The sequence below is a fragment of the Schistocerca gregaria genome, chromosome 7, assembly GCF_023897955.1.
Source record: "Schistocerca gregaria isolate iqSchGreg1 chromosome 7, iqSchGreg1.2, whole genome shotgun sequence".
In the NCBI taxonomy this organism is placed as follows: Eukaryota; Metazoa; Arthropoda; class Insecta; order Orthoptera; family Acrididae; genus Schistocerca; species Schistocerca gregaria.
Window position 1 is genome coordinate 309143211 of NC_064926.1, and position 25908 is coordinate 309169118.

Consider the following 25908-nt stretch of genomic DNA (forward strand, 5'->3'; position numbering starts at 1 on the left):
ACGTCGCAATAACTTTAGAAATACTTACGTTCACTCTCAATGATCTCCTCAATATGATCACAATGCAAAAGCCACGTGTCAAGTAAATTATATAAAAACGTTTGTTGACACAGCTCTCCTACACTCGCGTAGCAAAAACTTCGCACCGGCTGTTGCTTCTTTATTTTTGTGGATGACACGTGTATTCCAGTGCATTCGTAGAATTTTTTCAGCGTACAGCTTGGGGTTTGTATCTCGCAATAACATAGTTATTTCACGCGTAAGGCACTAGTTCCGCAAAAAATTAACAAAATAGTAAATGGTTCAAATGGTTCTGAGCACTATGGGACTTAACTTATAAAGTCATGAGTTCCCTAGAACTACTTAAACCTACCTAATCTAAGGACATCACACACAGCCATGCCCGAGGCAGAATTCGAACCTGCGCCGTAGCGGTCGCGCGGTTCTAGACTGTAGCACCTAGAACCGCTCGGCAAAACAAAATAGTAGTTTCAGGCAGAAACCACTGGGGCTCAAAGGGTTAATCCTCTGTATTTACCTCTTTCCAGACCCATTTCAACGTTTTCCAAACTTTTGGTCATAAGCAGAGACCGGATTTACAAGTTAATTCATGTTACATTCATGTTTTGGCCATTTGGGGCAAATGCATATTTCGAAGATAACATCGATGTAACTGCATGAATTTAGGCATTTATTTTGCATGAATATTACTGAAATGTCAGATTAATAAGTCATGATTGCAAAATACTAATACAAATTCTCCACAAAAGAATGGAAAAACTGGTAGAAGCCGACCTCTGGAAAAATAAGTTTGGATGTCGGAGAAATGTAGGAAGACGCGAGGTAATACTGGTACTACGACTTCTCTTAAAACATGGGTTAACGAAAGGCAAACCTACGTTTAAAGCATTTGTAGACTTAGGGAAAGTTATTGGCGATGTTGACGGCAATATACACTCCTGGAAATGGAAAAAAGAACACATTGACACCGGTGTGTCAGACCCACCATACTTGCTCCGGACACTGCGAGAGGGCTGTACAAGCAATGATCACACGCACGGCACAGCGGACACACCAGGAACCGCGGTGTTGGCCGTCGAATGGCGCTAGCTGCGCAGCATTTGTGCACCGCCGCCGTCAGTGTCAGCCAGTTTGCCGTGGCATACGGAGCTCCATCGTAGTCTTCAACACTGGTAGCATGCCGCGACAGCGTGGACGTGAACCGTATGTGCAGTTGACGGACTTTGAGCGAGGGCGTATAGTGGGCATGCGGGAGGCCGGGTGGACGTACCGCCGAATTGCTCAGCACTTGGGGCGTGAGGTCTCCACACTACATCGATGTTGTCGCCAGTGGTCGGCGGAAGGTGCACGTGCCCGTCGACCTGGGACCGGACCGCAGCGACGCACGGATGCACGCCAAGACCGTAGGATCCTACGCAGTGCCGTAGGGGACCGCACCGCCACTTCCCAGCAATTTAGGGACACTGTTGCTCCTGGGGTATCGGCGAGGACCATTCGCAACCGTCTCCATGAAGCTGGGCTACAGTCCCGCACACCGTTAGGCCGTCTTCCGCTCACGCCCCAACATCGTGCAGCCCGCCTCCAGTGGTGTCGCGACAGGCGTGAATGGAGGGAAGAATGGAGACGTGTCGTCTTCAGCGATGAGAGTCGCTTCTGCCTTGGTGCCAATGATGGTCGTATGCGTGTTTGGCACCGTGCAGGTGAGCGCCACAATCAGGACTGCATACGACCGAGGCACACAGGGCCAACACCCGGCATCATGGTGTGGGGAGCGATCTCCTACACTGGCCGTACACCTCTGGTGATCGTCGAGGGGACACTGAATAGTGCACGGTACATCCAAACCGTCATCGAGCGCATCGTTCTACCATTCCTAGACCGGCAAGGGAACTTGCTGTTCCAACAGGACAATGCACGTCCGCATGTATCACCTGCCACCCAACGTGCTCTAGAAGGTGTAAGTCAACTACCCTGGCCAGCAAGATCTCCGGATCTGTCCCCCATTGAGCATGTTTGGGACTTTATGAAGCGTCGTCTCACGCGGTCTGCACGTCCAGCACGAACGCTGGTCCAACTGAGGTGCCAGGTGGAAATGGCATGGCAAGCCATTCCACAGGACTACATCCAGCATCTCTACGATCGTCTCCATGGGAGAATAGCAGCCTGCATTGCTGCGAAAGGTGGATATACACTGTACTAGTGCCGACATTGTGCATGCTCTGTTGCCTGTGTCTATGTGCCTGTGGTTCTGTCAGTGTGATCATGTGATGTATCTGACCCCAGGAATGTGTCAATAAAGTTTCCCCTTCCTGGGACAATGAATTCACGGTGTTCTTATTTCAATTTCCAGGAGTGTACTTTTTGAAATTCTGAAGGTAGCAGGGGTAAAACACCGAGAGCGAAAGGCTGTTTACAGCTTGCACAGAAACCAAATGGCGGTTACAAGACTCGATGGGCACGAAAGAGAGTGAGACTGGGTTATTCCATCTACACAATGAGCAAGTAGTGACGAGGCAAAGCAGAAATTAGATCGGAATTAGTGTTCAGGGAGAAAAAATAAAAAGCTTGAGGTTAGCGGGTGACGTTGTAATTCTATCAGGTACAGGAAATGTCTTCGAAAAGCAACAGAACGGAATGACCCGTCTCTTGAAAGGAGGATATAAGATGAACATTAACTAAAGCAAAACAAGGATAATGGGGTGTAGTCGAATTAAATCAGATGGTGCTAAGGGGATTACTTTAGGAAACGAGGCACTTAAAGTAGTAGATGAGTTTTGCTACGTATTTGAGCAGAAAGATAATAGGTGATGGCCGAAGTGGAGAGGATTTAAATTTGAGGCTTCCAATGGTAAGAAAAACGTTTCTTAAGAGGAGAAATTTGTTAACGTCGAATATAGATTTAAGTGTTAGAAAGTCTTTCCTGAAGGTATGAGGGTAGACATAATTTGGAAATTTTTGGTAATGTCTTATGGGACCAAACTGCTGAGGTCATCGGTCCCTAAGCACACACACTATTTAACGTAACTTAAACAAACTTACGCTAAGGAAGACTCACACACCCATGCCCGAGGGAGGACTCGAACATCCGACGGGGGGCAGCCGCATGGGCCGTGAAAAGACGCCTCAGACCACGCTGCTACCCCACACGGCTGGAGGGTAGTCATATAGGAAAGTGAAATATGGACGATAACCAGTTTGGATAAGAAGAGAAGAGAAGATTTTGAATTGAGGCGCTGCAAAAGAGTGCCGAAGTTTAGATGGATGTATTGCATAATTAATGAGGAGATACTGAACAGAAACGGGGAGAAAAGTCATTGATAAGACACATTCTGAGAGATCAAGGGATGACAAACTTAGTGTTGCACGGAAGTGTGTGTGTGCGGGGGGGAGGTTGGGAAGGGGGGGGGGGGGGGGGAGCGTCAGAATCGCAGAGGCAGACCAAGTCATGAATATAGTAAGCAGATTCAAAAGGACAGAGGTCATAGAAGTTACTTGGAAATGAAAAGGCTTGTACTTGGTAGAATAGCATGGATAGCTGCGTCAAACCAGTCTTGGGACTGAAGACCATAACAACAACAACAACAACAACAACAACAACAATATCAACATTGCATATTATATCATGTTTCTGGTCTCTGTGCATATACTACTCTACCTTGCATGATAACATCTTTTGTTATGGTTTTTAGGGTTCCGTAACTCTTTCGGTAACAACGGAACCCTTAGAGGTTCACTTCACACTAACCGTCTGTCTGTTTGTCTCTCTCTCCGTCTGACAGTTAAGACCCATTTTTCTCAGGAAAGGGAAGAGGTATCGAATTGAAATGTTTCTCAGATACTAAGGTCTGCGGACCCTAGGTGGTGTACATAATTTAAGCTTCTACGTCACTGCAGTCTTACTGTCATTAATATTATATATATCAATACTTCCAGACTGAGTCATCAAAACCTATAGATGAACTGTCTGTATACGTAATTAAGATTTTGTGAAATCCACAGAGTGTGTGTGCTACTCTCACTTGTCTGGTAGCCAAAAGTTCAAAGCATGAGTAATTTGTCAAATTTTGTTTAAGTCTGCAAACTTCATAGTGAGTTAGTTTGGTTCGGTAGATGTCGGTTGAAGTTAATATACTTCATGCCAATAAATTTCAGTAAAAAAAGGATCCTACTGTTGTTAAGCGGCGCTGCCCTGTATATCATGAGGGCCGGGAAAGAAATTAAAATGTTTTTTCAATGCGCTAAATCGTACATAAAAAAATATGACAATTGCAAGGGTGCGGATAAATTGGTAAATATTTCAGAGATTTTGAGAAACGCCTCTGCCCTTATCGGTTAGTATAATTGAGTAATCATTCGTAACTGATGTTCAGCTAAGCTTAAGCAGCATTATTGTTGTTAGTTAAACCGTTGAGACGATTCTGGGTTGGTTGGGCCTCTCTTAGAGGTGTCGCGCGGCGCGAAAGACAGCCTTTTGACTCGTTTCAGTCACAGCAACTAGTCGCTCAGTCTGCAGCGCCGTGTGTCGAGCCATGGAGCTTCTCCTTGCGACGGTCAGGATCCAACCGATATGGTGACGAGCCCTGGAGAGGCGCTGCAGTCGGTGTTGTGCTGTTAGCTAGGGAACTCGCTTTGGTCGTCTGCTGCCATACTCCATTAACTCCAAATTTCGCAGCACTGCCCTAACGGACACGTTCTTCGTACGTCCCACATTGATTTCTGCGGTCATTTCGCGTAGTGTTGCTTTTCTATTAGCACTAACGACTGTACGCAAACCTTCCTGCTCTCGGTCGCTAAGTGAAGGCCGTCGGTCACTGCGTTTTCGGTGGTGAGAGGTAATGCCTGAAATATGGTAGTCTCAAAACATTCTTGGCACTGTGAATGTCTAAATATTGAATTCCCTAACGATTCCCGAAAATGAATGTCCCATGCATCTATCGGCAACTACCACGCCAAACAAGGGTATGTACATTTCTCAGGATGCGGGGGCTTTGTAGAGTCTTGCATTATCCTGCTAGCATATACCATTTGGTACCTGTCTTATAAAGAGGTGCCAGCAGGGTTTATATCATTCTTTACAAACACTGACAAGCATTTAGCTTCGGCCGGCCGCAGTGGCCGAGCGGTTCTAGGCGCCTCCGTCCGGAACCATGCGGCTGATACGGTCGAAGGTTCGAATCTTGCCTCGGGCATGGATGTGTGTGATGTCCTTAGGTTTGTTAGGTTTAAGTAGTTCCAAGTCGAGGGGACTGATGACCTCAGATGTTAAGTCCCACAGTGCTTAGAGGCATTTGAACCATTTGAATTTAGCTTCCCTTCAGCAATTGCTAAACCAGTCCTGTTGGTACATGCTATAGCTCTCCACATTGTGATTCCTGAAGTTGGAGATGTATGAGTCTCAAGAACCGCTGCTGCCTGTGACCTTTGAATCTGTGGTATGGTATTAGCAATAAAAAACGGACGGCGGTTCGAAGTCTTACCTCAAGTTTCTAGAAATCTTTTGCCCACAGTTCATGCTGCCACTCTGTCTGTAACCTCTGCCCAGATTTCTGTTGTCATCGGTCTGTTTCTCAGAGCCAGTCGAGTAATACCTCAACTTTCTCGTGGTGTAGTCGTTCTGGAAGGACCTGAGACTACTCTTCTTGCCAGACTGCGGCGGCGCAGTTCTTACCGTCCCTTTACGACGAACCCGCACCTACCTGTGAACATTGTCTCAGCATATCATCAGTAGGCAAGCCGAGCGAAACCTACTGTATTTCGATGTGAACCAGGCTGCCATTAAAGTCACTAATCTACGTTTTGGGAGAAAGTTTTCGCACGAAATGAAAGGTTGGAAATTTTGTCCTCAATTAATATATTCTGACACTTAGGTGAACAAGTATCACTGCTTAGCCCGTGCTAGTCTTAACGCAGTCACTCACTATCCCTTTCACTCACGTTAGTAAGTTTATGGCGTTGCATTTCTCGAAAACGTAACAGCTACAAAAATACGGATTGTTTTTGATTGAGAATGGTCGCCAAATATTAGGTCTGTTGGTACCTAATGCGGTCACAGTTTTTAGCTACCGACCTGCTCAATACGCCACACGGAATTTATGTATTTTCTCGTCACAAAATACACTTAAACATTCCGAAATTTCTACACACCCATCGGAATAATTATGCCATCACTTTACAACACTTTTGTTGAATGAAACACTGTCAGATCCGGAAACTTATCATTTCCATCGGAACTACTACTACACACGTCCGAACTGTTTCATGGCTAGGCTCCGACTTCTCTCTAGAATACTTTAAGTCTTCTCTACCAGCAGAGAAAGGTACGCGAAGAATATTGCATTACCATTGGTCAGTTTACTCAACAGCCAATAGCAAAACAACATTCTCCCGCGTCAGCCCGCGGTTTTCATCAGTAACCAATCGGAAAATAGTAAACCTAACGACTGCACTTTTTACCGATTACCTAATATGCTGAAGTTTTGTTTATGCATAAAGTTATTTACTATTGTTTCCCTTTACCATAAACTTACTTTACAAATCTATTCTACAAAAATCCCCTTTGTCCACATCCATACTTCGAAATGTTCCCACACTAAATCCCACTACATAACTCGTTAAACAGTTATCTTCATTATAACGTTATAGGTTGCAGTAGTTACTGGGAGATGAAGCAGCTTGCACAGGATAGAGTAGCATGGAGAGCTGCATCAAACCAGTCTCAGGACTGAAGACAACAACAACAACAACGTTAAACAGCACTCTCGCATCATTCATACTGCTAAAACTCGTTTATAACATTTTACATACACAAAAAGACATAATAACACTGTATGAAAATGCTAGAACAGTTTATGAAAAACATTCTATTGCTTTAGTGCACTCTAGTGGGCACAATCGAAACTAAATCACAGTCCCCCTATCCAATACTGTCCTCTATCGGCTGATACATAAACTACGTGCGCGTCCAGTCTCGCGTCACCGCCAACGCCGGGTCGGTGAGGCCTGCCCGCTCCCCACAGGACGGGTACAACGGCGACGACCCCTGCAACGACAACGGATTCTGAAAGGCAACACAGTGAGGACGGGACCACGACGAGCGATATGCGAATGCAGAGCGGAGGAAAACGTACATCAAACCCCTACGACAAGAGGCATCAGCTAACACAGAACGATCGGCAACAACGGGAACTAAGACGTGAAATGCAACACATGATTCTGCAAAGTCAGGAAGTATACAACAACCGCACTACTACAGTTCCTCTTTCACAGCCTGAAGAACAAGTAGACGACGTGGAATAATTTTCTCCACCAGACGACGACGACGACGACGACGACGACGAAATGGAGGGAGTCTCCTCTGAAGAAGTTTGGACCATGCAGCCCACCGACCGCGAGGGCGATTTTACACTAGTTCGCCAAAGAAAACGACTCAACGCTTCTCCTAAGCAGAACAACTCTCGGAAGCGACAACGTCCAGACGAACTGAAAACTTCCAACTGTTATGCGCCTATTGCGACGGAAGATACTACAGAACGTATGGACCAGACGAGTGATGTCAATCTCGGAGCAGATAAAGAGGTGACAGATGCCTCTGGCCGTAACTTACTACGCAAAGTCCCGCCCGTTACTGTTTACAATACCAAGAACTACAAGGAACTCAACAAGGCGCTGAAAGCGAATACTGACGGCAGTCTTAAGGCCATCTACCAACGAGACAGGATCAAATATCACATTGACTCCTATGAAGATCAACGGCGGGCCATCAATTTCTTTGTGTCGAATGACATCCACTTTTTTACACATCAAGCTGCGGAGGACAAGGACCACAAAGTGGTTGTCAAACGTCTACCTGCCGAAGTTACGGAGGACGAACTGAAAGACGCACTGATAGAGAAGGTTTTCCCTGTCGTCAACGTCCACCAGTTTAAAAATTGAGACGACAAGACGAAGGAATTACGACCTCAAGATGCTTACTGTGTCACATTGCCAGCCCAAAAGGAAAACTACAAGATTCACGGCATCAAATACCTTCTATATACTAAATTCGTTATTGAAACCTACAACAGACAAGAAGGACCTGTCCAATGTCGCCACTGCCAGCGATTCGAGTATACGGCTAATTAATGCAGCTTGCCTGCTCGCTGCGTTCGATGTGGAGGTCAACACCAATCTTCAGCATGTACTCTTCCCCGAGGGGCTCCGCCGAAATGTGCTAACTGTGAAAAGGACCAGCCTGCCACATGGCGTGGCTGCCAGAAGTACCAGGAACTTCTCAGGAAATATACACAACGGTCTTCCCCGCAGACCACCGGCCCGTTATCAGCATAGTGAAAAACGCAACGGCCAACATTCCGCCCCCAACCTCTGAACTGGAGTCAATTTCGGACATATCTTGACATCAATATCTGCCCGACGCAGGACGTTTCAACACCGGAAGCCATCGACATCGCGGTACAAACTTTGACGCAGAAAGTAAAGGTAGCCAAACGGAGGGCAACTACTCACCCGGTCTACCCTGTAGTAGCTTTCGACGAGTTCCCGCCTCTACTCCAAGAACTGAAGACACAAAGAAACAGGAGCAGGCGACGTTGGGTCCGCTATAGAAACCCGACCGATCGACGAGAAACACACGCCTTAACACGAGAACTGCACAGGAGAGTGGCCGAGTGGCGACAGCAGGTCTGGGAAGATAAGATGGATGAATTCTTACTTCGAACCAAGAACGAATGGCAGGTACTCAAGAATATACGACACCAGCGGCCACCTAAACGAGCCATCAGAGGACCAGATGGCCTCCTCTACGACGAACTCGCCCAGGCAGGGCTATATGCCACGACTTACCAACAACAGACGTCTACACCAGCGATCCCCGTGAACGACGTCCGCCTGCAAGAACAGGAAGCCGTCGTTACAGCAGAATGGACTGCTTTTCGTACTGCGCCTGTGCAGAGCCGCCCACAACTCACCACACCAGCAGAGATCCGTAAAATTATCCGAAAGACTCGGAATAATGCGCCGGGCAACGACTCCATAAGCAACAGCGATTTGAAACAGTTGCCCAGGAAGCCAACTGTGCTCCTTTCCCGAATTCTCAACAGCTGTCTTCTGCAGGGATATTTTCCTACGCCATGGAAGACGGCTCGAGTAGTTCCAATACCCAAGCCAGGTAAAGACCCAGCAGAACCCAACAGTTACCGGCCAATTAGCCTCTTGCCGACCCTTGACAAGGTGCTCGAGAGAGTGCTGTTGCAGAGGCTCCATGACACGTTTATAGCGCATGATGTTATACAACCCGAACAATTCGGTTTCAAGGACAAGTTATCTGCCGAACTTCAACTTCTACGGATCACTGAACGGATACAAGAAGGATACGACAAGCAGCACTTCACGATCTTCCTTGACATCGAAAAAGCTTACGATAAGGTGTAGCGGCCTAATATTATCGTCAAACTGCATCGCACTACCCCTATTGCGGATTGCTACATTAGACTCATAGACAGCTTTCCGCAGGACACGAAACTGTATGTCCGAGTAGACGATAAAAACTCCGAAATGAAACTGATCTCCGCAGGAATTCCTCAGGGCTCTGTCATTTCGACTCTGCTTTTCAGCTAATATACACTCCTGGAAATTGAAATAAGAACACCGTGAATTCATTGTCCCAGGAAGGGGAAACTTTATTGTCACATTCCTGGGGTCAAATACATCACATGATCACACTGACAGAACCACAGGCACATAGGCACAGGCAACAGAGCATGCACAATGTCGGCACTAGTACAGTGTGTATCCACCTTTCGCAACAATGCAGGCTGCTATTCTCCCATGGAGACGATCGTAGAGATGCTGGATGTAGTCCTGTGGAACGGCTTGCCATGCCATTTCCACCTGGCGCCTCAGTTGGACCAGCGTTCGTGCTGGACGTGCAGACCGCGTGAGACGACGCTTCATCCAGTCCCAAACATGCTCAATGGGGGACAGATCCGGAGACCTTGCTAGCCAGGGTAGTTGGCTTACACCTTCTAGAGCACGTTGGGTGGCACGGGATACATGCGGACGTGCATTGTCCTGTTGGAACAGCAAGTTCCCTTGCCGGTCTAGGAATGGTAGAACGATGGGTTCGATGACGGTTTGGATGTACCGTGCACTATTCAGTGTCCCCTCGACGATCACCAGAGGTGTACGGCCAGTGTAGGAGATCGCTCCCCACACCATGATGCCGGGTGTTGGCCCTGTGTGCCTCGGTCGTATGCAGTCCTGATTGTGGCGCTCACCTGCACGGCGCCAAACACGCATACGACCATCATTGGCACCAAGGCAGAAGCGACTCTCATCATTGAAGACGACACGTCTCCATTCGTCCCTCCATTCACGCCTGTCGCGACACCACTGGAGGCGGGCTGCACGATGTTGGGGCGTGAACGGAAGACGGCCTAACGGTGTGCGGGACCGTAGCCCAGCTTCATGGAGACGGTTGCGAATGGTCCTCGCCGATACCCCAGGAGCAACAGTGTCCCTAATTTGCTGGGAAGTAGTGGTGCGGTCCCCTACGGCACTGCGTAGGATCCTACGGTCTTGGCGTGCATCCGTGCGTCGCTGCGGTCCGGTCCCAGGTCGACGGGCACGTGCACCTTCCGCCAACCACTGGCGACAACATCGATGTACTGTGGAGACCTCACGCCCCACGTGTTGAGCAATTCGGCGGTACGTCCACCCGGCCTCCCGCATGCCCACTATACGCCCTCGCTCAAGGTCCGTCAACTGCACATACGGTTCACGTCCACGCTGTCGCGGCAAGCTACCAGTGTTAAAGACTGCGATGGAGCTCCGTATGCCACGGCAAACTGGCTGACACTGACGGCGGCGGTGCACAAATGCTGCGCAGCTAGCGCCATTCGACGGCCAACACCGCGGTTCCTGGTATGTCCGCTGTGCCGTGCGTGTGATCATTCCTTGTACAGCCCTCTCGCAGTGTCCGGAGCAAGTATGGTGGGTCTGACACACCGGTGTCAATGTGTTCTTTTTTCCATTTCCAGGAGTGTATAAATGACATCCCAACAGTCCCCCTTGTTACGGCGAGTTTTTATGCGGACGATACGGCCTTTCTGACAACTGGACGACACTTGGACCAGCTAATCTCTAGGATGCAACGGCAACTTGCTTTAATGGAACGCTGATTGCTGCAAAATAAGTTAACGATCAAGCCGACGAAGACGGCAGCTGTTCTGTTCACACGGAGGAAACCAGTTCTGAACGACAGACTCCAAATAGCTGACCAATTTATCCCATGGTCGCCGGGAGTGAAGTATCTCGGTGTCTACCTTGACAAAAAATTACTCTTTACGCAGCATATTGACGACAAGAAGACTGCAGCCCAGAAGATGGCCAGGTCATTGATTCCGTTCCTGAAGAGTAAGAATCTCAACCCTAAGACTAAACTCCAATTGTATAAGGCAACGGTGGAACCCACAATGTTGTATGGCTCCACCTCATGGGGAACTCCGTGCGTCTCGAACTACAACAGACTCCAAGCGCTGCAGAACATTTGCTATCGATGGATCAGAGGAGCTCCATGGTGGACAAGAAACGACGACATCCGCACCGCACTCCACGAGACTACTATACGAGAGAAAGTCCATGACAAGGCTCTACGAGTTTTTGACAAGATCGATACCCTTAGGGACGAAGTTCGACAATTACAATTGGTAGGAACGGTAAACCCTGCAAGATGGCACAAGTATCAAGTACCGAAGTCAATAACGTTTCACCCCCATAGACAATCTGTCATAATACGAGGAAGCAGTCACACATAACAGCCTTGACACATTTCACCCTCCACAGGAGATAGACATTACCAAAGACAGCAGGCTAAAGGACCCATTGCGTGCCCAAGCCTAACTGAACGTGTAATAGCCGGCCGCGGTGGTCTCACGGTTCTAGGCGCGCAGTCCGGAACCGTGCGACTGCTACGGTCGCAGGTTCGAATCCTGCCTCGGGCATGGATGTGTCTGATGTCCTTAGTTAGGTTTAAGTAGTTCTAAGTTCTAGGGGACTGATGACCACAGCAGTTGAGTCCCATAGTGCTCAGAGCCATTTTTTGAATGTGTAATAAATAAAGTGTTTTCCTTTTATCCTTACATCCCATCCTAGAAGAATAAGTCATCAAGGATGATCTCTTCAGTCCACACTACAGACTATATTAGGTATATAAAGCGTCACCATCTGTCACTATCCAGCTGTGAGACACATCTCCCACTTAACCGCCTCCAAAGCCGGATCGGTATATGGCGCTACGCGTATGTTGTCCATAGCGCTTCTCTTCACCATTCTTCCTACCGTCTGCGCGATTTGTCGGCACGATGTTCCCACGTCGCTCATGCCAATGATTCGACCTTTCACAAAACCCCAAAGATGGAGACAGGTTGTGCGCGCATGTCCTCTGTATGTGCTGTGTTACGACCGGCTCTAAAAAGTAAAGACACAGCCAATAGCCAGTTTACACCCACACTATTCTTTTCCTGCAACCGCAATATTTTTTCTGTAGTGGAAAACCTTAAAAGTAAGCTCGCACAGGGATGTAATACTGTTCAGTGTGAAACGGAACTTGTTGTACCGTTCCAATGTTTTATTAAATTGCTAGCACGCAGAAATTATTAGCAAGAGTTTCTTCTCTTGCAGGTAATATCTCAGCTGGTGTCCAAAAGGAGAGAATGGACTAAACAGTGTTGTTTATTGAATTTTTTTCTGTTGTGTACCACGTTTCCCATTTCCCTTTCCTTTGTGCGGCCTGGACGGTATAAACGAGTGAGTGTGTGAACTAGCAGAAAGCTTTAGGCACAGATAGTAGCACTGCATGAATGGTTGTTCTGGGGTAGGTTAATACCAACCCCAAAGCGTGAACAAGTTTAGCAGAGACCAAGTTTGCAGGTCAAGGCAAAGATGACACGTAGGCGCGCGAATTGGCTTTGTCAGGTAGGCGCGCCACCCCCACCACGTTTTGTAAGTGGAACGGTTAGGCGAATTCGGTTGGAAGAGCACTTGTTCCTGGGTCGTGGTGCTGGATAGACATGGAGACGCAGCTCTCGTTTTGGTAATGTTAACATAGGTATTATATTGTCTGAAATCTGCTCTGTAATGAAGTCCAGATGTCGAAATCAGGTGCGAAATTACCACTGAAACCCATAAGGGAATTGATTTTCTCAATTTACTCCAATTTCAGTAGACCTTGCGTTAGTGTCTTGTTCAGGCAACGCACCATGTGCCTTAAGCTCACGGTCACGTTATTGCTCTGTGCTTAGCGGAAATTCACTCATTCAATGTATTTTAATCTGCTCTTCCATTTACAGTAATATTTTGGGGATTTTTGTTTCTTTTCCATATGTTTTCTTTGTGAACTTGCTTTCGCGCCACGTGGTCGGTTGGAGCAACCGCCGCATTGATAAATTCTAGTTTCGGTCTGAAAATATATTGTACACGATGAATAATCATAGAATAGTGAGCGAGTGTAAAATAGGGAAGGAATAATCGTGTGTGTCCATATTTTTCTGGGTTTCTGTTGGCTACTGAAACTTGGCCATGTTGGTTGAACAGCATTGTAGTGATGTTTCTTGTGCATACCCATAAGGATTTGATTTGTTGGCGATGTTGTGCCTTAAGTAATATACTCGTGCCACTAGGAAAAGTATCGGATTTTAATGCCCACTGATTTGATAAAGATTTGTGAAATACTCTTCCACCCTGACCTAGTTTTGCTTGTATTGTCTTTGCGGAACTTGTTCTGAGTAATCTATAGCAACTGAATGTAATAACCGAGGGTTTAGGTATAATTGTGCGGTTGTATAAAATTACATTGAAGCCACGTCTACGCTCCTCTGTCCCATTCCATAATTACGTGGCGAAACTGAACCATGTTAACTAGAGACCGGTTTTGATGAAGTACATTGCAAGAGAAACAGGACTAGTTGTTGAACTACCATCGGTACTGAATAAATATCAATTAATCTCTACCCTCGACTGATTATTTACTCCTTCCATCATAAAGAATAGGTGGCAGTCAGTACCACAGTCGAATTCTGGACCATGAAAGCAAATAAAAGCTGTATACTGCCTATTAAGTCCTGTATAGGTGGCTTCTGTTGTAATTTTAAAAAAATGCGTTATCCGTTGCATTCAAATTCCTACAGGTTCGTTAAAACCTTCCGCTAGAAATTATTAATACCGAGCAATAACTCGCAGGGGCCAGTAGTTTCGTGGACTACACGAATTTAAGAAACTATTTACTACAGACGATAGCTTGCATTAGTGGTAGGACATGTCAAAGCGACGGTAATCTACCTACGTAGGTAGACTTTTACCGCCACCACCACCACCAGTACTGGTAGGTTACGTTGCACGCTTATCCCAGAGGTACGGAAATACTGGAATATCAGTGGGGTAGTGTTCGGTCGAGGTAATTTCTGTCAGTGTAACGTGAGACATGTCAGTGTGGCCGGCCGGATGTGGCCGAGCGGTTCTAGGCACTTCAGTCCGGAACCGCGCTGCTGCTACGGTCGCAGGTTCGAATCCTGCCTCGGGCATGGATGTGTGTGATGTCCTTAGGTTAGTTAGGTTTAAGTAGTTCTAAGTTCTAGGGGACTGATGACCTCAGATGTTGAGTCCCATTGTGCTCAGAGCCATTTGAACTTGTATTTCTATATTACCGAGTTACCCGGATCATTTTTGTACTTCCTCCTTTCCTCGATCAGTTAAAGTGTTTCTTTGTCACCCATGGTTTCTTCGCAGTTACCTTCTTTGCACCTATGTTTTCCTTCCCAATTTCTATTATAGCCCTTTTTAGAGATGACAATTCCTCTTCAACTGTACAGCCTACTGAGCTCTTCATTATCGCAGTATCTATAGTGTTGGAGAATTTCAAGCGCTTCTCTTCATTCCTTAGTACTTCCACATCCCCCTTCGTTTTGCATTGATTCTTCTTGACTAACCTCTTAAACTTCGGCCTGATCTTGTGATTTGAGCCTTTATCTGCTGCTGGGTACGTCTTACGATCCAGTATCTGATTCCGAAATCTCCGCCTGATCATGATGTAATTGAAATCCAGCTGAAATCTTCCCGTATATCACAGCCTTTTCGAAGTATACCTATTCCTCTTGTGATTCTTGAATAGAGTTTTCTCTCTTACTAGCTGAAATTTATTGCACAACTCTATCTTTCTCCTCTTCCAATCCTAGTACCAAGGCAATATTATTCCGTAACCATTTCTGCTACCCCTTCCCTTACATCATCATTCCAATCCCCCTTGCCTATTAGGTATCCCTTTGCACACTGAATTACACGTTCAGTATTCTCGCATACTTTCTCTATTCATTTTCGGCTTGCGACGTCGTCGCGTATACCTGAGCTATCGTTGTCGATTTTGGTTTGCTGTCGACTGTGATGATAACCACCCTATCACTGAACTGTTCAAAGTAACTCACTCTCAGCCCTACTTTCATATTCACAACGAGTCCTACTCCCGTTATACCATTTTCTGCTGCTATTGATATTACCCTATACTCAACTGACCAAAAATCCTTGTCTTCTTTCCTTTTCATTTGACTAATGGCTGCTATATCCAAGATTGAACCTTTGCGTTTCCCTTCTCAGATTTTCTGCTTCTTCTTCCACGTTCTGTCTTCTGACATTCCACCACCCGACTCGTAGAACGTTATCCTTTCGTTGGTTATTCAATCTTCTCCTCTTGGTCATCGGCCCCTTGGCAAACACCTCCCGGAGATCCGAATGACGGACTAGTCACCAATCTTTTTCTAGTGGAGAGATTATCATGACGCTTTTCAATTAACAGCAACATCTTCCGTGAATACACATTGTGTCTTTAATGCAGTAGTTTCCACTGCTTTATGCATCCTCATGGCGTTGATCATTGCTGATTCACCCGCCCTTTAGGGGCAGTTTCCCAACGCAAGGGCAAAAGAGTGCCCTGAACTTCTGTGCGTTCCCCTACCCCCTTTGACAAGGCCGTTGGCTGAATGAAGGTGACTTCTTACACCGGAAGTCTTCGGCCCCCATTGCTGATGATTTTTATTAAAATCTGAGTGGAGCCGGAGTTGATATTAATCAAAGAGGCTACCCCTAGACCATCGGTGCTATCTCGCACAGTATTAAACGTTTTTAGTGGCATATGATTAGCATTACCACTCAGCTCCCACACTCTCCAACTTTCAACCATAGTTTCCTTCGCAAGAGGCCGGCCGCTGTGACCGAGCGGTTCTAGGCGCTTCTGTCTGGAACCACTCGACCGCTACGGTCGCAGGTTCGAATCCTGCCTTGGGCATGGATGTAAGTTAGGTTTAAGTAGTTCTAAGTTCTAGGGGACTGATGACCTCAGAAGTTATGTCCCATAGACTAGATTAGATCTCGTAGATTAATACTTGTTCCATAGATCATGAATACGACACTTCGTAATGATGTGGAACGTGTCAGGTTAATAAAAGATGTCTCTACAAGATATTACATTACACAAAATATTGCATGACACTAATGTTTAAGCTAGTTTTTTTTCCTTCTCCTCCCTTAATTTATATCTAAAAATTCAGCCAGTGAGTAGAAGGAGTTGTCATCTATAATTTTTTTTAATTTGTTTTTAAATGTTGGTTGACTATCTGTCAGGCTTTTGATGCTTTTTGGTAGGTGCTCAAAGACTTTTGTGGCAGCATAATTTACCCCTTTCTGTGCCAAAGTCAGATTTAACCCTGCATAGTGAAGATTATCCTTTCTCCTGGTGTTATAGCTATGCACACTGCTATTACGTTTGAACTGGGTAGGATTATTAACAACAAATTTCATAAGTGAATATATATACTGTGAGGTTACTGTGAGGATCCCTAGATCCTTAAATAGATGTCTGCAGGATGACCGTGGGTGGGCTCCAGCAATTATTCTGATTAGACGTTTTTCAGCAATGAATACTTTTCTACTCAACGATGAATTACCCCAGAATATGATGCCATACGAAAGCAGTGAATGAAAGTAGGCACAGTAATCTAATTTACTGAGATTCTTGTCACCAAAATTTGCAATAACCCTAATAGCATACGTAGCTGAACTCAGACGTTTCAGCAGACCATCAATGTGTTGCTTCCAGTTTAACCTCCCATCAATGGCCACACCTAAAAATTTTGAAAATTCTACCTTACCTACAGACTTGTGTTCAAAGTCTATATTTATTACTGGAGTTATGCCATTTACTGTACGGAACTGTAGAATTACCCCAGAATATGATGCCATACGAAAGCAGTGAATGATTGTAGGCACAGTAAGCTAATTTACTGAGATTCTTGTCACCAAAATTTGCAATAACCCTAATAGCATACGTAGCTGAACTCAGACGTTTCAGCAGACCATCAATGTGTTGCTTCCAGTTTAACCTCCCATCAATGGCCATACCTAAAAATTTTGAAAATTCTACCTTAGCTACAGACTTCTGTTCAAAGTCTATATTTATTACTGGAGTTATGCCATTTACTGTACGGAACTGTATATACTGTGTTTTATCAAAATTTAAAGAGAGTCCGTTTGCTGAGAACGACTTAATAATTTTGTGAAAAACATCATTTACAATTACATCACTTAGTTCTTGGTTTTTGGATGTTATTACTATACTTGTATCATCAGCAAAAAGAAGTAACATTGCATCTTCATCAATATGTAATGGTAAGTCATTAATGTGTATCAAGAACAGTAAAGGACCTAAGACCAAACCCTGTGGGACGCCGTACTTGATAGCCCCCCAGTTTGAGGAATCAGCTGTTGTTTTTACATTACACGAACCACTTATTTCAACTTTCTGCATTCTTCCAGTTAAGTATGAATTAAACCATTTGTGCACTGCCCCCCTCAAACCATAATGATTTAGCTTACCTAAAAGAATTCCATGATTTACACAATCAAAGGCCTTTGAGAGAGAGTGCTCAGAGCCTTTTGTCAGCGTGTTGAGACGTCGCGTGCGGTGGCCAGGTGACCTGGAGCTGGACGCGGAGCGGTTCGCGACGTGGGAGGAGACGTTCGACATCCTGCAGCGGCGCGGCTTCGGCCTGGTGCTGGGCGTGCAGCCGTTCGTCAGCACGGAGTCGGCGCACTTCGGCGAGGCGGTGCGGGCGCGCCTACTGGTGGCGCAGAGGGACACGCCCTACTACGTGCCCGCGCTCGTCGCCCGCGGCCCGGGGCTGCTCAGCGCCGGCGTGCTCGACGTCACCAACAACCACACCGTGAGTCCGCACCTCGACTGCCACTACTTCATCTACATCTACAGCTACATTTGTACTCCGCAAGCCACCCAACGGCGTGTGGCGGGGGCACTTTACGTGCCACTGTCATTGCCTCCCTTTCCGGTTCCAGTAGCGTATTGTTCGCGGAAAGAACGACTGACGGAAAGCCTCCGTGCGCCCTCCAATCTCTCTAATTTTACATTCGTGATCTCCTCGGGATGTATAAGTAGGGGGGAGCAATAATATTCGATACCTCATCCAGAAACGCACCCTCTCGAAACCTGGACAGGAAGCTACACTGCAATGCAGAGCGCCTCTCTTGAAGAGTCTGCCACTTGAGCTTGCTAAAAATCTCCGTAACGCTATCACGCTTACCAAATAGCCCTATGACGAAATGCGCCGCTCCTCTTTGGATCTTCTCTATGTCCTCTATGTCCTCTTTACTTCACAATTTTACATGTTACTCTAACGCGCTTTCTGATGGACGTAGGCTGTATGTTTTCTTTAATATACACTCTAAGGCAAAAAAAAAAAAAAAAAAAAAAGACGCACCACGTAGGAGTTATGCAATTTGGTCACAAAGCGTTAATTACACAGGTACTGTAAACTTTGGCGGGAGATGGATGAACGTGTGACGCTGCAGTACAATTCCACTTTACAGTTGGCAAGCTTAACAAACAAGGGCATGTCGTATCTCGCAGACATGCGCGTGAGGAGTTTGCGCAGGTCTCAGTATCTGAGTGAAGACACATAGTTGGGCTATAAGAAGCCTGTTGGGATAGTCGACGAATCACTCGAGATTTGAGTAGTAGAGCTTGCACTGTTCGACGGTGTTGCCAGGAATGGGAGGACCGCAACAGAACACAGCGTCCAGAAGGAATCGGTCGATCTAGAGAGACGATAGACCGTGAGGACCGAACAGTCGTCAGAGAGACACTCAGAACCCAGCATTCGTCATCATCATCGATCCGACGTGCATCTGCTGCTTCGGTGATCACAAGGACCATTAATAGTCAGCTCACAGAAAGGGGGCTGAGCTCGTGGCATTGACCTCTGCACACCAACAACCCCTTTGCAGTGGTGTTGGGAGCATTCGGCCTGGAATCTGACTGACGAGTAGAATTGTCTTCCCAGATGAGTCCTACTTCCAAGTGAGTCCTAGTCACAAGCGAAGCCCTGTCTGGAGACGCCACAAACAACGGTCGGATAACAACATGAGTATCACCCACCATACGGCCCAACAACGAGGCGAGATGGTCTGGGGTGACATTCATTTCATAGTAAGACTCCTTTGGTTATCATCCGCGGTACCTTTACTGAAAAGTGGTACGTCGACGATGTTCTATGCACCGTGTTGACTTGCTCAATTTGTGAAGGTCTTTCTCTTGAAAAATCATCCAGTTTTTCTGAAATTGTAGTCATTTGTTTGTCTGCACATGTGTATCACATCTAGCGATTTCCGTCCCATTCCCTTAATTCCTTCATGGTGGGTCGCTTTTCTGCCTTAGAGTGTACATAACATATAAATATATAGTATACGTGACATTTTAAGGGGAAGGTAGTTAGCAAAATCTCGAAAAGTTCTTGAGTGGTTTATTTCAGTTTTTCTACATGATACTCTAAGGAATTTTCAGATGCACATAGACTATCTATTTTTAATATAGTCTCACTTATTATACAGTAAAAAAGTATGTATGTATGTATGTGTTCCACATGTCCTCTTAAACTACTAGATCGATTTCAACCAAACTAGGTATACACGTGACTGTAAAGAACCACTGAGTGGTAAGAACCATTATTGTCTTAAAGGGGTGGGGTGGGGGTTAAAAATAAGTCTAGATCACGACGCACAAATAGCCATATTTGTGACTTGCAACTAACTTTACACATAATTTCAAAAGTTTATGAGTCTTTCTCTCGTTTACAATCCCTCCGACACCACCCCCCGCTCCCTGAAAACACACAATATGCTTGAAAACACACAATATGGTGAAGAGAAAGTTCATCGCTTAGTACATTTCCGTTGTTTATGCAGTAAAAGTGACACATCAGACAAGACATTTTTATGTATTACTTCTTTACTACTAACTGGATTCCGAAAAATATTGCATTTAGTGTCCACATTTACCACAGGGTGTATCTCGAAAATTATATCATTGTATCACAAATAGTTCAGAAGATATGACAAAAACACCGAGCAGCGAAATTCACTAGAGATACAGGTGAAATACGACCGTATTTTTAAGTAAGTTCTGTTCTGAAATAAAAGAAAAACAACCAGACATTTCTTAGCTATTTTATTATCACGCGAAAACCTATACCTAAATCCATTTTCCTACATAATTTCCACCAATATTGCAGCACTTATCGTATCGTAAAACCAGATATTGAATACCGTCCTCATAGCAATCTGCCACTCGATTAGGCAGCAACTACATAAAGCGCACTTCTTGGCTAATGAGGAAGCTCATCACGCAACATAGAAATCGTAAAACGTCTGTTCTCTATCACTTTTTCATCAACATCTGGCACCAAATCGTTGGTAATGACTTAAAGCTACCCACCTCGTTCCTCGTGATGCACATCCGTACGGCCGTCGTTAAAAGCTGTCACCCATATCCGTACCATCGCTGAAAATGTTTTCTCCATGCACCTCACCGGTCTGGAAGCTCAGAAAGTGCTGAAACTGTTTGGGTAATGGTGTCTTTTATAAAGCAGAATATCTCTCCAGGGTCCCATTTTTAGCGTCAGAAGCACGAGACCCTTTTAAGATCGCTTTGTTCTCCACATGTCTGTCTGACTATTAAAAACCCCTTTTCTCAGGAATGAGTAGACGTACAAAGTTGAAATGTATGTCGCATACTAAGGTCAGGAGACCTTTGCCAGTGTAAGTCATGCAAGATTCTAAGTCAACGCAATCAAAAGATACGGCCATTTATATCAAATTACTCGAAACTCAATCACCAGAGCCTGTAGGGTACTTCCCATTGAACTAAAATAATGAAATGTGGCAGGAAGCAAGGTGTCACAGTACATGTAGAGGAAAAAAGCCTACAAGGGCTCATTTATAGTTGTACGAGTATAAGACGAAAAATAATTTTGTTGTTGTTGTCAGACCGTATGGCAGTCTGTCTGTTAAGAGCCCATTTTCTCAGGAACGGGTAGACGTATAAATCTGATATTTATGTAGCATGGTAAGGCATTCTGAGTCAATACAATCAAAAGATACGAACATTTATGTCAAGATTTAGATACTCACGAACTCACTCATTGAAACAGGGTACTTGTGGTTGATCTATAGGCTACGAAATCTGGCAAGAAACGAGATTATATGGCAGAAATTAAAAAAATCTGGTAATCGTCAACGTGTAATTATTCCACACGTAAATAAACATTTCTTGCTATCCAACTTCAGACTTAAAATTAAAACCTGGAAAGTCTTGGAATTCCTAGGACTGATATTTTCGCAGTGTGAACGTCGGTAACAGACTAAAATCATTGAGATTCTCGATTCCCGGAATGGATGAACTGCCACTGATAGTGACCGAGCCAAATATCTCACGAAATATGCACCAAACGAAAAAACTACAAAGAACGAAACTCGTCTAGTTTGAAGGGAAAAACCAGTTGGCGCTATGGTTGGCCCGCTAGATGGCGCTGCCATAGGTCAAAGAGATATTAACTTTTTTTTTTTTTTTTTTTTTTTTTTTTTTTTTTTTTTTTTTTTTAATAGGAAACGCCGGCCAGTGTGGCCGAGCGGTTCTAGGCGCTTCAGTCTGGTACCGCGCGACCGCTAAAATCGCAGGTTCGAATCCTGCCTCGGGATGGATGTGTGTGATGTCCGTAGGTTAGGTTAAAGTAGTTCTAAGTTCTAGGGGACTGATGACCTCAGATGTCGAGTCCCACAGTGCTCAGAGCCATAAATAGGAGCCCCCATATTTATTTCATATTTGTGTAGTACGTAAAGAAATATGAATGTTTCAGTTTTACCACTTTTTTCGCTTCGTGATAGATGGCGCTGTAATAGTCACAAACGTAAAACTACGTGGTATCACGTAACATTCCGCCAGTGCGGACGGTATTTGCTTCGTGATACATTACTCGTGATAAAATGGACCGTTTACCAATTGCAGAAAAGGTCGATATCCTGTTGAAGTATGGCTATTGTGAACAAAATACCCAGCGGGCGAGTGCTATGTATGCTGCTCGGTATCCGGGACGACATCATCCAAGTGTCCGGACCGTTCGCCGGATAGTTACGTTATTTAAAGAAACATCAAGTGTTCAGCCACATGTGAAACGTCAACCACGACCTGAAACAAATGATGATGCCCATGTAGGTGTTTTAGCTGCTGTTGCGGCTAATCGGCACATGAGTAGCAGACAAATTGCGCGAGAATCGGGAATCTCTAAAACGTCGGTGTTGAGAATGCTACATAAGCATCGATTGCACCAGTACCATATTTCTGTGCACCAGGAATTGCATGGAGACGCCTTTGAACGTCGTGTACAGTTCTGCCACTGGGCTCAAGAGAAATTACGGGACGATGACAGATTTTTTGCAAGCGTTCTATTTAGCGACGAAGCGTCATTCACCAACAGCGGTAACGTAAACCGGCATAATATGCACTATTGGGCAACGGAAAATCCTCGATGGCTGCGACAAGTGGAACATCAGCGACCTTGGTGGGTTAATGTATGGTGCGGCATTATGGGAGGACGGATAATTGGCCCACATTTTATCGATGGCAATCTAAATGGTGCAATGTTTGCTGATTTCCTACGTAATGTCCTACCGATGTTAGTACAAGATGTTTCAGTGCATGACAGAATGCCGATGTACTTCCAACATGATGGATGTCCGGCAGATAGCTCGCGTGCGGTTGAAGCGGTATTGAATAGCATATTTCATGACAGTTGGCTTGGTCGTCGAAGCACCACACCATGGCCCGCACGTTCACCGGATCTGACGTCCCCGGATTTCTTTCTGTGGGGAAAGTTGAAGGATATTTGCTATCGTGATCCACCGACGACGCCTGACAACATGCGTCAGCGCATTGTCAATGCATGTGCGAACATTACGGATGGGGAACAACTCGCTGTTGAGAGGAATGTCGTTACACGTATTGCCAAATGCCTTGAGGACGACGGACACCATTTTGAGCATTTACTGCATTAATGTGTTATTTACAGGTAATCAAGCTGTAACAGCATAGGTTCTCAGAAATGATACATTCAGAAAGGTACATGTATGTATCACATTGGAACAACCGAAATAAAATGTTCAAACGTACCTACGTAATGTTTTCTTAATGTAAAAAACCTACCTTTTACCAACTGTTCGTCTAGAAATGTGAGCCATCTGTTTGTGACTATTACAGCGCCACCTATCACAGTGCGAAAAAAGGGGTCCAACTGTTGTTGTTGTTGTGGTCTTCAGTCGTGAGACTGGTTTGATGCAGCTCTTCATGCTACGCTATCCTGTCCAAGCTTCTTCATCTACCAGTACTTACTGCAACCTACATCCTTCTGAATCTGCTTGGTGTATTCATCTCTTGGTCTCCCTCTACGATTTTTACTCTCCACGTTGCCCTCCAATACTAAATTTGTGATCCCTTGATGCCTCAGAACATGTCCTACCAACCGATCCCTTCTTCTAATCAAGTTGTGCCACAAATTCCTCTTCTCCCCAATTCTATTCAATACCTCCTCATTAGTTATGTGACCTACCCATGTAATCTTCCAGCATTCTCCTGTAACACCACATTTCGAAAGCTTCTGTTCTCTTCTTGTCTACACTATTTGTCGTCCATGTTTCACTTCCATACATGGCTACACTCCATACAAATACTTTCAGAAACTTAAATCTATACTCGATGTTAACAAATTTCTTTTCTTCAGAAACGCTTTCCTTGCCATTGAAAATCTACACTTTGTATCCTCTCTACTTCGACCATCATCAGTTATTTTGTTCCCCAAATAGCAAACTCGTTTACTACTTTAAGTGTCCAACTAAAACATTCATATTTCTTTTCGTACTACACGAATATGTAATAAAAAATGGTGGTTCTATTTTTTTTAAAAAAACGCACTTTATATCCGTTTGACCTATGGCAGCGCCATCTAGCGGGCCAACCATAGCGCCATCTGGTTTCCCGCTTCAAGCCAGACAAGTTTCGTTGTTTGTAGTTTTTTCGTTTGATGCTTATTTCTGGGGATATTTGGCCCGGTCACCATCAGTGGAGCACCCTATACATAGTTAAGTTTGTTCGTAACCCGCTGAGCGTGAGCCTTAACCGCACCTGGCCAATTTTTCTTTTCTTTTTGTAGTTAATCAGCTCGTTTAATGGTTACCCGCCTGAACTCGTGTGCAGGTGGCGTGGCTGCAGCAGCGGCTGCGGGCCGTGCAGGAGCGCTACCACGTGACGGCGTTCTACCTGGAGGTGGGCACCGCCACGGACCAGCCGCAGTTCTACCACTACTCGAGGCCGCTCTACTCGCCCGACGAGTACAAGACCGTCTTCACCGAGAGCGTGCTGCGCGCCGGCTGTCCCGTTGTCGGCGTCACCGGCGCCGTAAGTTCTCAGAGCCGTCCGGCCGTCTCAGGCCGCTACTGACGAGCGTGCCTGCGCCTTCACTTCTACTGGCTGTACTAATACACTACCGGCCACTAAAATTGCTACACCACGAAGATAACGTGCTACAGACGCGAAATTTAACCGACAGGAAGAAGATGCTGTGATATTCAAATGATTAGCTTTTCAGAGCATTCGCACAAGATTGGCGCCGGTGGCGACACCTACTACGTGCTGACATGAGGATAGTTTCCAGCCGATTTCTCATACACGAACAGCAGTTGACCGGCGTTGCCTGGTGAAACGTTGTTGTGATGCCTCGTGTAAGGAGGAGAAATGCGTACCATCACGTTTCCGACTTTGATAAAGGTCGCTATTGCGGTTTATCGTATCGCGACTTGCTGCTCGCGTTGGTGGAGATGCAATGACTGTTAGCACAATGTGGAATCACTAGGTTCAGGAGGGTAATACGGAACGCCGTAACCCAGTCGCCTCGTATTACTAGCAGTCGAGATGACAGGCATCTTATACGCGTAACGGATAGTGCAGCCACGTCTCGATCCCTGAGTCAACAGATGGGGACGTTTGCAAGACAACAGCCATCTGCACCAACAGTTCGATGACGTTTGCAGCAGCATGGTCTATCAGCTCGGAGAAAATGGCTGTGGTTACCCTTGACGCTGCATCACAGACAGGAGCGGCTGCGATGGTGTACTCAACGACGAACCTGGGTGCACGAATGTCAAAACGTCATTTTTTCGGATGAATAATGGTTCTGTTTACAGCATCATGATGGTCGCATCCGTGTTTGGCGACATCGTGGTGAACGCATATTGGAAGCGTGTATTCATCGTCGCCATACTGGCGTATCACCTGGCGTGATGGTACGGGGTGCCATTGGTTACACGTCTCGGTCACATCTTGTTCGCATTGACGGCACTTTGAGTAGTGGACGTTACATTTCAGGTGTGCTACGACCCGTGGCTCTACCCTTCATTCCATCCCTGCGAAACCCTACATTTCAGCAGGATACTGCACGAGCGCATGTTGCA

General features: G+C 45.7%; 1 protein-coding gene across 1 annotated transcript in view; it reads left to right on the plus strand.

Moving 5' to 3' along the window:
• Positions 1–25908, plus strand: part of LOC126281742 (myogenesis-regulating glycosidase) — a 667424-nt gene that overhangs the window by 610184 nt on the left and 31332 nt on the right. The window contains exons 9-10 of the mRNA XM_049980929.1: positions 18031–18281; positions 24656–24856. Of these exons, the coding sequence (XP_049836886.1) occupies positions 18031–18281; positions 24656–24856 (452 nt within the window). The remainder of the gene's footprint in view (positions 1–18030; positions 18282–24655; positions 24857–25908) is intronic.